Source organism: Rhodamnia argentea, chromosome 5 (genome assembly GCF_020921035.1).
Source record: "Rhodamnia argentea isolate NSW1041297 chromosome 5, ASM2092103v1, whole genome shotgun sequence".
Classification (NCBI taxonomy): Eukaryota; Viridiplantae; Streptophyta; class Magnoliopsida; order Myrtales; family Myrtaceae; genus Rhodamnia; species Rhodamnia argentea.
This window is the reverse complement of record NC_063154.1, coordinates 17,879,464-17,891,837: the sequence shown is the minus strand read 5'-3', so window position 1 is coordinate 17,891,837 and position 12,374 is coordinate 17,879,464. Positions and strand designations below refer to the sequence as shown.

The following is a 12,374-nucleotide window of genomic DNA, read 5'->3' as shown; positions in this document are numbered from 1 at the left end:
AATCTTTGTCCGATCTCCCTCTTCCATGTCAAGTTGCTGATTCTTGACAAAATTCGGATTGTCGGACCTTTCTGAATCAACCCGGCTGCCCCCACTGTCCCGCTCGTAACGACCCACTTGTTGTTCCGCCGCTGCTTGTTCCGGACTAGGCTGAGTTGATCCAAGTCCATCGGTTGAATCGTCGTATCGAATACACATTTTTGATAACTCCCCCTCAACCTTGTTATGATCCGGCTGAGTTCGATTGAGTTGTGTATCAGCTCGGGCTCGATCTGAATCGTCGTATCGAATGATGGAAGGAACTCCATCAAAGAATAGTGGATTGCCCTTCTTTGGTTCGGCTGGTTGATTACTATCTGTGACAAATGGGAAAGTATCTTCGCAAAAACGAACATCCCTTGATACGAAGAATTGCCGTGTCTTCAAATCATAAAGTTGCCAACCCTTCTTTCCTTGCGGATAGCCAACGGATACACATTTTCGAGATCTTTCTTGAAATTTATCTTTGGTTCGAACATGAGCATAGCATAATGAACCAAAAACTCGAAGATTTGAGTAATTAGGTGGTTTGCCGAAAAGTACCTCGTAGGGGCTTTTGTTGTCGAGCAACTTTGTTGGCGTAACATTAATGAGATGAACCGCGGTCAAAACGCATTCACCCCAAAAACGTGTTGGAAGTGATGCCCGAGACATGAGTGCCCGTGCAACATTGAGGATATGCCGGTGTTTCCGTTCAACCCGTCCATTTTGATGTGGTGTCTCCGTGCAAGATGTTTGGTGCATAATACCTTGGGCGGAAAAGAAATTCTGCATCTCCCTTGATAGGAATTCCGACCCATTATCACTTCTCATCATTTTAATCGTACGATTAAATTGATTCTTAATTAGAGCACAAAAATCGATGAAAAAACGTCGTGCTTCAGATTTCTCACGTAAGAGAAACAACCATACACCTCGACTGAAATCGTCAACTATCGTCAAAAAATAATTGGCACCACAACTGGATTTAATCTTATACGGCCCCCACAAGTCACAATGTATCAGCTGAAATGGGTAATCGGCTTTATTCATGCTCAAATCAAACGGAGAACGAGTATGTTTTGCTCTCGGACACACATCACACTCCTTATTGCCTCTATCCTCCGAATTTAGATTAATACCATTCAACTTTATCGTGCGGGATGGATGGCCGAGCCTCTGATGCCATATGTCCACGGATTCTTCTAGAATTGCTCGACATGTAAATGGCGCGATCAACACTTTCCGCAGGTAGTAGACCCCCCTCGAAGCTCACCCACTCCAAGGATCCTCCTCGAAGTGCGGTCCTGAATTAAACATAAATTCGAGCAAAAGGTTACAAGACAATCTATCTCTACTGATAATCGTGCAATAGAAATTAGATTGCAATTGAAAGTAGGCACATAAAGCACTGGAAAAAGCTGAATGGAATTAGCAATCATCACTTTCCCAACTCGGGTGGCTTGTATTTTGCCTCCATTAGGAATATAAACCGGTGCACCGCCTTCAATTGGCAATGATTCTGAAAAATTCTCGAGACTTCCCGTCATGTGTCTCGAAGCTCCAGTGTCTAATATCCATTCATTCTGTAAATTCACAAAATTATTACCGACAAGTCGATCAGAATCATTTGTGTCCGAGGCAAGCAGATTCAGCAATTTCTGAAATTGATTATCGAGCGGGGCCTCCAAGCGATCAGCCCGCGACCTATTAATGGTCCGAACCGCATTCGCCCGATCCGTGCCTTGTGGATTCGGAGTCTTCACTCGCGGCCAGCCTCGCTTCCATTGACTCTGTCCGGCCCCTCTGCCCTGTCCAATGGGCTTCTTTCCTTTGCCCCATTCTGCCGTGTACCATGCTGGGTATCCATTCAAGGCCCAATGATTCTTGTTTGTGTGGCCTAGCTTGCCACAATGCTCACGAACCGGCCTTGCTTCGGATGATGCTGCTGTTTTCCGACATTGTTCCGTCCGCCTCCTCCTTTTACGAAAAAAACAGCTGCCTCTGGTGTCGAATCATGAGATCGTGCAACAAGTTTTTGACGTTCTTCGTGCACAATCATTTGATACACTTTATTCGGGCTCGGCATTGGCTCGATACTAAGGATGTTGGATCTTACTGTGTTGTATTCGGAGGTGAGACCCATGAGAAACTGAAATATCTTCTCCGTTTCTCGTTGTGCCACGAACTTGTTGTTGGCTCCACAGCAACAGCTCGGTTTCTCGGGATAAAACTCGAGTTCATCCCACAGTAATTTCAATTTGGAATAATATTCCCGCACACTCTTCCCATCCCGCTTGAGAATACAGATTTCGAATTTGATTTGATAAATCCGAGTCTGATTTCCTTCCGAATACCGTTCTTTGAGATCATCCCATAGTTCTTTTGCGTCCATAGCATACGCGATTGTTGATTGGAGGTCCTTCTCCATTGTGTTGAACAGCCATGCTAAGATTGTGGGGTTGCAAATCTCCCACCTTTCTCGCATCGGGTCATCTTCCTCCGGCTTTTGAAGTGATCCGTCGATAAAAGGCAGTTTGCATTTTGCTCGTAACGCGATCGGTATACCACGTGACCATGTCAAGTAGTTGTCGCCATTTAGATTACAAGCGATCAGAACGTTGCCCGGACCATCCGATGACTCGAGCCGATATATCGCTGGAATCTCAACCCTCCTGGCCGAGCCATCTCCCTTCATGATAGTCTTCGATAAAACGGTGTCCCTTCTCGGGTTCTCGTCGGAATCACTCCCATCCGCCATCCTATGAAAACTTCAAAAGAGATTCAATTGGTCCTAGAACTAAGATGCTCTTATACCATAATAAGTTTAGAGCATAAAAGCTTGAATTGTATTAGGATCTGCAGAACCGATAAATAGGCAAGACAGCCTTACAAGAAAAGGAAAGCCAAAAGGACAAAAGGAAATAACTAATCTACGGGAAATGCTAGTCTACTGTTACCAAAATTACAATGACACAGCTGTACAATCCATAATAGTTTATGCATATAATAAATTAACCCCAATGAGCAAACATAAAGTTAAATATTAGCTTCATAGTGTAGTAATGCATGAACCAAAACAGCATCAGCACCTGCAAAAAAATAGAATTGAACAATTAAAAGAACTAAAGGAACCAAGAGCGATGTCCTGGTGTAGAATTAAAACCGCGATGCCTCACCTCCGGTCTCTAGTGTCGAGCACGAAATCGTTTTTGTGTGTATTTCTAGCATCTTCTTTATGTCAAGCTGTTGAAGTTATTGTTAAAATATGACTCGAGTTTCAATCCAAAGCAAAAATCTGAATTTTAAAAATAAATAAATAAAGTCCGAAAGTTGGAATTTCTGCGGATGTACAAAATCAAGCAACGTTGAATATACGAAAATTAATTTCCTCTTTGAAGTCAGCGAGAGATTTCCTGTTTTCATGTTTATCTCGAGTTGAAATTTCCCTGTTGATGCTTTCTGAAAGAGGAACTCGTATTAACGAAGAATTATTGAAGTGCCGTTTTTCACGAGTGCTTGGCAGTAGATATTCTAGTGGAATTACATCAAATATTCAAATGTCGAAGCTGATTAAATCTTAGAGTAAGATTTGTGTAGTTCTTCCATGGGATTGAGAGATTATTTCGTGAAAAATTGCGGAGTTAAACACTTGTGAGTTATTAAATGTAATTAGGGCCTAAGAAATACTAAGAGTATTTGAATGACTCGAGTATGGTTTGTAATTTCCGTTGTATTGCATGATTTAGAGTTGAATTCATTGCTGCTCTCCCCGTGGACGTAGGTCCTTACGACCGAACCACACAAATTTAGTGTATAATTTTTTTTCTTGCTCTGTCTATTTTACTATTTTATCGTTTGCTTCGCAAAGCTTGTTGTCCTACATCGCTCGACAACGGATCCTCTATGCTCTTTAAACTTATGCAATTCTTGCTTGTTAGCTTGTAAACCCACTCCCCATTGCTTTTCTCCTAAAATCTGGCTTCCTCAGCTACTATTTTTCTGATTGAATTTTCATCATTTAATATTTTCTCCATAGTATGCACAATTCCCCAATCATAAAAGCACGAAAGAAGAAAGAGAAATTTATATGTGATTGTTCCTAATCCATTGTGACATTAATAGTATATTTTGGGCCACAAGAAAATGTGTAACAAATAATCACAAATTATTTTGTGGTCTACTCTTTCAATAATTTGTGGCCCACAACATAATGTTACTCTCACAATCACATAAAAATTGTTATGCTAGTAAAGTTCTAGAACAAAATATGTTTAAAAATGGATACAAAGCTGTAGCAAATTAAACAGATATGGAAAAATAATAGGGTAAGCACATGTTAGAGCTATGCAGAAAAGAAAAGATTATTAACGTATGTGAAAGTATAGCAAAGGAGGAGGAAGAACACGATTAATGGGGGCATGTATTATTTATTTATGGCACATAAAAAAAACATCTCTATCCTATTCTTTTTTTTTTTAAAAAATTCAATTATTTTAGCTAAATTTAAATTAATTTTCGTTTTACTAAGGCCTCGTGGCAACACAATCCCAAATGTCATGCCACGTGGCAAACGTAGAGCAAAAGAGAAGTGTTACATGACGAGCACAGAAGCAACTCTCACTTACAACTCTTAACTATATGTAGTGTGTCCAATCCTGTGAAAATATCTTGTCTGTTAAATAATCGCTGTCTAGTTTTCATTCTTTTTATCATTTGAAGTTATAAATAAATAAATAAATAACAAGACAAAACAAAAGTGTGTACCTGAAGGCCAAAGCCCATCACTTACCAGGAGACCAGACAATTTATGAAGTCCCAAGTTGGAAGAGATCAGTCAAGGCAACACAAAGAAACCAAGATGACTATGTTCAGACCAAGAAGCAAGGTACAATCAACCTGGATAATATGGTGCATTTGGTTCAGTATTTTAAAAGCCCTTGGGGTTTGATTTAGTGTGTTCAGCAACCATTCTCAAGGAATTTTGGGGTGGAAGCTGACTTTGGGAAGGTTGAAAGCACAATGTTGTACTTGGAATGCCGAGAAATTAGATTTTAATAATAAAAAATTCCACCCAAACTACCATCACTAATTCTTTGGTTTTCCGGTTTTACCCCCTTGTTCTTATTGTTTATCTTCTTTACGCAAAGGCAGCCGGCAAGAGCAACGAGGAAACATCAGGCAGACGAAAGTTTGGCAACGATCGCATGGGACCACGGGACCCAGGTTGGGCCTACCTGGTGTCGCGTAACCCCAGGCCTCATCGCCTCAAGTAGCCCTTGTCGGGGTCCCGTGACCTCAGGCCTCGTTGCCTCATGTCGTGCGACCCTTGTGAGGAGTCGACCGACCACCCTCGATAGAACCAAGGAAGGGTTTGATTTGTTTTTAATGAAAAATAGAAATATTGCAGCTAAAGCTCTTTGCAAATTTTGTTTTTTTTTTTTTGTTAAATACTACTTAACTCAAAGTTACTTTTCCAAGGATTTTTCACTAAACGCCATTTGCATTTTTCCAAAACTCTTTGGGCAAAACGTCTTTGCATTTTTCAGTGCTCATTTTCTAAGCGGAACAAACCCACCCAGTTATGAAGCAAGTTGTTCAGTTAACTCTCTCAAAGACATAGATGCGAAGCATGACTCAATAAAAGCATGGCCATCTGGCAGAACAACAACAACAGGTTTGACCTTTTCATGTTTTTTTTTTTTTTTGTTCAGGTGGAAGATTGAGCTGAGGAGGTGAGCTAACTAAGTACAAATGTAGAGGTGTTCCGCTCTTTTCCTACCCATAAACAAAGGCCAGTCAACAACTTATTACACAACCCAAAATTCTATATGACTATCTGTTGCTATAAAAACTCCGATCCCCTTACTCCATTTCAGACACAATTAGCACTCCATTTCTCTTAGCTCACTGATTTCAAGTCCTTGGACTTATCGCAACAAAAGATCTACATTCATTTACCAGTATGGCTTCCCCCTCAAAGAACTTTGTTCTCTTCTTCGCGCTGATTTTCTCAACCATCAATATGAGCTTCGCAGCTCGTCATCTGCTGCAAACAACTATGCCATCAATACCGTCTCTTCCCACCATACCAACTTTGCCAATGTCGCTGCCTCCGTTGCCGGCCATGCCAACATTGCCAAAGGTCGCCATGCCGCCAATGCCTGCCATCCCAACGACCCTGCCACAGCCTACACTACCGACGCTGCCCGCCACACAACCAACACTGCCCACGACAACTCTGCCGCCGCTCCCGAGCTTGCCAACCATGCCGACCAACTTGCCGCCCATGCCAAGCATCCCTACTTTTCTCCCTAAGATCCCCTCTATTCCGTTCCTCACTCCACCTCCAGCCACCAGCCCCTAAAGATTTTAGCGTCATGTGAGGTCACTTCAGAGCATTTTTGGATTGTGGGCATCCCCTCTTTTGTCTGTAAGACTGTTCCCATATATGTGCGTTGTGTCCTGAGATGTTATTGTGGGATTCCGTTTATCGTTCACATTGTTTCCTAGTGAGCTCTTTTGCTCCGAATAAAGTTTTTTCCAGTACGTTGTATGAACCTACTATGATATGTATTGATCTGTGATTTTGGCTCCCATTCTTTTTATGTCTTTTCCACCGGTACCAAGCTTGTCAGCGGTTATAATGTACACCATCAGTATAAAAAAGTGTTTTCAACGGACAGCTTCATCCAAGTTCTTTTCATTTTTAGTAGAGAATGGACACGCCGTCTCGAAAATCGTGAAAATAATTATTTTAAGACTATCATTCCAAAAAACAATTACTTGTCTGGATTGAAAATTTTTTAAAAAAGCAATGTTCTTTTATCGTTCATGAATATGATTGGACATGAATTATTATAGATAATGATTTATTTATTTATTATTAGTTAATTATTTCAAGTAACAGGAGTAATCATTTTTCAAAAAATATTTTTCAACTTCACTAATTAGGGGTGGATGCACATTCGTGAAAGGGACAACATTAGCTCTCATACCATATTAGAAAATCTAATCTAAAAACTTAAACTGATAGATGAATGAAAACCACATAAATATAAAAAGCATGTATGAACCATTGTCAAGTAACGTGGGACACTAACTTCAACCGCTAGAAGCCTAGAAATATTTCGTGAAAGAAGTCGTGACTACGAACTGTTGTACTTTTGGTGGCACAAAGTTTTGTGGGTAAATGACATTAGGCCGCCAAAAACAATGGTAACCGAAGCGTCAAATTCCGAACCGGTGGAATCATCTTTGTTCATGAAATATTTCAGGGCGAAAACATAGTAAGAAAATCCATAATTACAGCCGAGAAATTTTTGCTGCTGAAATTTCGTGGCCATAAAATATGATAAAAATTATTACAAAATTATTCAAAAAGTCTTAAACTTATTATACTTTTACCCATTTAGATTTAAATATTTTAATTTTATCAATTCAATCCTAAATATTGTCACATTTTGTCAATTGACTCCATCTAGTCAATTTCAATTGGAAATCGCTGATGAGGACACTGACCGTCCTGCGTTGCACGACTGGTGCTAACTTGAAAATTTCTTATTTTAATACTTTTTTCAAATATTTTTATTATTTATTAATTATTTACATTTTATTTTTGTTTTTATTTTATTTCTTCTTTCTTTTTGCTTTACTATGGTCGGTGAGGGCTAGCCGTTGGGCCCTCGTTAGCCGCAAGCAAGGCCATTGCAACCGGGCGAAGCTAGCCTCACCGAACCCATCGTGGCCGCAAACGAGGCCCCGATGGTCTAGGGGAGGCAGCCTTGCCCGGATTTAGGCGAGGCTAATCTCACCCACCCCATGAAAAATTAAAGAAAATAAAGAAGGGAAAAAAAATAAAAAAACAAAGAAAATAAAAATTCAAAATGACATTAATATTATAAAAAATTGTTGACGTCAATATTGTCCGTGTCACATAGAATGGTCGGCATCCACTCAGCAATTTCTGATCAAAATTAATCGAATGTACTCAATTGACAAAACGTGAAAAGATTTTGGGCTCAATTGATAAAATTTAAAAGTTTAAGATTGAATTAACACGAAATATCCATATGTTTTTCACTAAGAAACAAATCGCCGCACCGACAGCACTTAAAAACTCGTGATACCTCGCCTTCGGTCCCTCTTGTCAAACTCAAAATCGTCGTTGTTCACATCTCTTATATCTTCTATTGGTCATACAATTAAAGTTAGAAAAAAAAATTAGAACTATTAAATATATTTCGAGTTTGAAGCATTTACGGATATTGATCGGTCTGTTAAAATTGCAAGATTTTGACCGATCAAGATATGCTGCACTGGACTTCTTTATTTTGGACGCTACGGAACAAAATAAAAAGAAGGGTTCATATCATATGCATTATATCGTGGGGCCCATGGAGGAATAAAAAGAAAAAAAAAGGGTTTGCTTTCCCAACCTGCAGAAGCCACGTGAATGCTTTTTTATCCGTAGTGAGTGCTTGTTTCTCCGTACACGGTGATCCAACAGTGACTGATTTGTGCCGCGAGGTTTATTATATCCGATTCTGAGTTATTGTATTTGTAAACATTAGGGTTTTGGTATAATTTAAATGTAAAAAATATGAGCATATTGAACGATTGTAATTCGAATTCTCCGATTATAGTGAATTATTTTTATGGCTCTTTTCGTGGATATAAATGTCGATATTCGGACTGAACTACATAATTTCTGATGTCATTTATCGTTCCTTATTTTTTATTTTTGAACTTTTCGCATTGATTTAATTTGTAAGATCCTGATTAGTTTTCATGCGTTTTATATTACAACAAGAACTATTAAATGCTGCATTAGGAGAATCGATCGAGGATATTGCACTTACATAATTCCGCCTTGTTCCCTCATTTACCCGCTCCCCATTACTTTTTACCTAATCTAGACCCTTCCGCTGCTATTTTTCTAACTGAACTTCCATCATTTACTATTTTCTCCATACTGTGCCTGATTTCCAAATAAATAAATAAAAAAGCGTGAGACAACATAAAATGTTCAAACGTCATTAGAGGAGCCCAAGGTCAAATTAAAAAGAAATGCGCAAAATAACGTTGTAAGCACATGTTAGAGCTATGCAACAAAGAAAAGGCTACAAACATATGTGAAAATGTATCAAAGGCGGAAGAAGATGATTAATGCTATATGTACTATCCATTTATAACACAGAAAAATACAGGGATGAGCAACCAGGCCTACTCAACTTGGGAATCAGCTTGAACCGGCTAACCCAGTTGGCTCATAAGGGGACTGGCTCCGTTCTCGTTTCAAAAACTGAGAATCGGTCTAGACCGATTCTATAGACTGAACTTACCGGTTCTACCTAGGAACCTAGAACAAAGAATTAAGATTCTTTTGAGCTCCGGTAATTACATTCCACTATACAAGATAATTACAGACATGAGGCATGTACCGAAGCTCAAGAAGAACCTTTTGATTTTATGTATTTTCATTGTAAGCTAAAATTAGAAGACAAAGTATACAAGATAATTATATTCCTCTTCTTTTTTCTTTTTGCTTTTTGAGTTACTAAGAATTAAGAAAAGCTAACATGACAGTTCTTTACAAAAAAAAAAAAAAGCTAACATGACAGTCCGTGAGAGTGACAGACCGACGCGTACCCCATATCTGCGTTATATGCTTGTCAGCCAAAAGTTCACATCCGACATGTTCGGTTCAAGTTGCACGTTGAGTGATAGTACTGTCACCCAAGCAAAGTTCTAAAAAAAAAAATCGTAATTTTGGGAACAATATCCACATAATCTTGTTATTTGGCCAAAAAATAATATCTACCATTTTAAAAGTTGCAGCTTATTGTTTAAATATTATCAATTGGATGTGTTTTATTTAAACCTTGATTGTGTGGGCCCTTTTTTAATTTTGTTTTCCAATTTTAGGTTACAATAAAACACATAAAGTAAAAAAGAAGAAGAAGAAGGAAATATGGAGTCAAAATGCTGAAAGTGGATCAGCAAGAAACCGATTTCCACAAATCAACTTTGACACCATAAACTGACCATCCCACCGTCATTTTTATACTATCTTCGTCTATTATTAGCATTTGAGAATACGCAAGAGTGCTGAATGGCATGTCAGCAATCGGTAAGGTTAGTGAGCTACGTGGCAACAAATGACAAGTGTCTTGTTATGTAGCAAGGGCAGAGCCAAAGAGAAGTGGCCCATGACCAGAAAAGGCAGCGAACTTTCTCTCAACTCCGGCATGAACTACATGCATTAGGTACGATCGTGGGAACATGACTTGTTTGGTAACACCTACCGCAAAGAAACCTCGACTTGACATTTTAAAATCAAGAAACAAGTTAACAACCAACGTAGATAATGGTATGTTATGAAGCATGTTGTTCTGTTACCTTCCCCAAAGACAAGGATGCGAAGCTTGACTTCGTGAAACCATGGCCATCTGGCAGAACAAGAACAGCAGATTTCACCTTTCTCTTTTCTTTTAGCAGGTGGAAGATTGTGCTGAGGTGGTGACCTAACAAGGAATTTATTAAGAGATCATCTGTGTTTTTTTTTATTTTCCCTAACCATACCCAAAGGCCAGTCACCAACTTATCATTACAACCCAAAATTCTATAGAGCTTGTCTCTTGCTATAAACTCCCATCCCCTTCCTCCATTTCCTCAAACGCAAGCAATCTATTCCTCTCAGCTCATCGATTTCAAGTCCTTGAGCCTATCACAACAAAAATCTAGACTTCGTTTACTGATATGGCTTCTTGCTCAAAGAGCTTTGTTCTCTTCGTCGCCCTAATTTTCTCGACCAACAATATGAGCTTTGGGGCACGTCATCTACTGCAAACAACTATGCCATCCATACCATCTCTTCCTAACATACCAACACTGCCAATACCAATGTCGCTGCCGCCATTGCCATCCATGCCCACATTGCCTAAGGTCGGCATGCCACCTATGCCTGCCATCCCGACAACCCTGCCTCAGCCCACACTGCCGACGCTGCCCACCACCCAACCAACACTGCCCAAGACTACTCTGTCGCCGCTCCCGAGCTTGCCAACCGTGCCCACCACCTTGCCGCCGATGCCAAGCATCCCTACTTCTCTCCCTAAGATTCCTTCCATTCCTTTCCTCACTCCACCTCCAGCCACCAGCCCTTGAAGATTTTAGCATCACGTGAGGCCACCTCATAGTATTTTCCAATTGTTGGCGTCTCCCCTTATGTCCGTAAGCATGTTCATGTGTACGTGCGTTGTGTCAAGAGATGTATTTTGGGATTCTATTTATCATTCACATTGCTTTCTGGTGAGCTCTTTTGCTACGAATAAATGTATTTCCAGTATCTTGTATCTACCTACTATGATACGTATTGATCAGTGACTTGGCTCACTTGGCTCCCTCTCTAGATACGAAGTTATTTGCTAAAAAGTCCTTTGCAAATTTCGAACTTATATTTTAGATTGGTTTTGCAAATCTAGGTACTTTTAAATTAAGCAAACGAACAAATATGCAATTAAACAATGTATTCATAATCTAGCAATACATGACATAGTACTCCTGTCTCCTCGATGATAAACCCAAAAAAACCAAGATCATTTCTATACCTTAAGGTGGCCTTACATCCTTGATGATCAATCCAAAATAAACACAAAGTTCTACATCAACCTGAAAATCAAAAGAGCATCTGCACCTGCAAAAAATAGAATTGCACGGTCAATAAAAAGAAAGGAAAAAATTGGTTAATCAATCATAAACCTATTGTGTGGATGCCAATTGAGCTCAAAACATTAGCACGGAATTCCAATATAATCCTTACAGCAATTTTGGCCGGAAATCGCTAACGTGCGGTCTCGTAGGACACTTCCGCATTAGCAAATTCCTAAGGCGCAAAATTTTAGGACTCAATTAACAAAATTGAAAAGTCTAGGACTCAACCGACAAAAATTGAAAAGTTAAAGCCTCCACTGATACCAAATAATTCCTCTGAAAATGGTATAGTACCAAGCTCAGATGCATAGACTCCAGCCTCAACCGGTGGGCTGATCGGATGCCAAGAGGCCACAGATCGTGCATCATTTGGTACTCTTAATGATCTAAGCAACATAGATAGTTCCGCCTTATTCACTCATCAATTAGGAAATTACTAAAAAGTTATAGATCTATTACACTTGTGCCGATTCAGTCCTAAACCTTTAAATTATACTAATTTAGTCCTAAATATTTTCGCATCTTGTCAATGCAATCCATCTAGCCAATTTTGGACAAAAAGTGCTGATGTGAGCGCCAACCATCTTACATAGCACAACCGATATTAATGTGGACAAAATTTATTAATTTGAAATATACTT

General features: G+C 39.4%; 1 protein-coding gene across 1 annotated transcript; it reads left to right on the top strand.

Moving 5' to 3' along the window:
* Positions 1 to 5,946: 5,946 nt before the first annotated feature.
* Positions 5,947 to 11,414, top strand: LOC125315040 (hepatitis A virus cellular receptor 1-like). The gene is made up of 2 exons (XM_048278905.1): positions 5,947 to 6,291; positions 11,031 to 11,414. The coding sequence occupies exons 1-2, from the start codon at positions 5,984 to 5,986 to the stop codon at positions 11,185 to 11,187; spliced, it is 465 nt and encodes a 154-aa protein (XP_048134862.1). The 5' UTR covers positions 5,947 to 5,983; the 3' UTR covers positions 11,188 to 11,414.
* Positions 11,415 to 12,374: the final 960 nt, after the last annotated feature.

Coding starts and splice junctions, on each gene's coding strand:
- LOC125315040 (XM_048278905.1), top strand. CDS start 5,984: ATGGCTTCCCCCTCAAAGAACTTTGTTCTCTTCTTCGCGCTGATTTTC. Junction 6,292..11,030: donor CCGAGCTTGCCAACCATGCC/GACCAACTTGCC, acceptor GCCGACGCTGCC/CACCACCCAACCAACACTGC.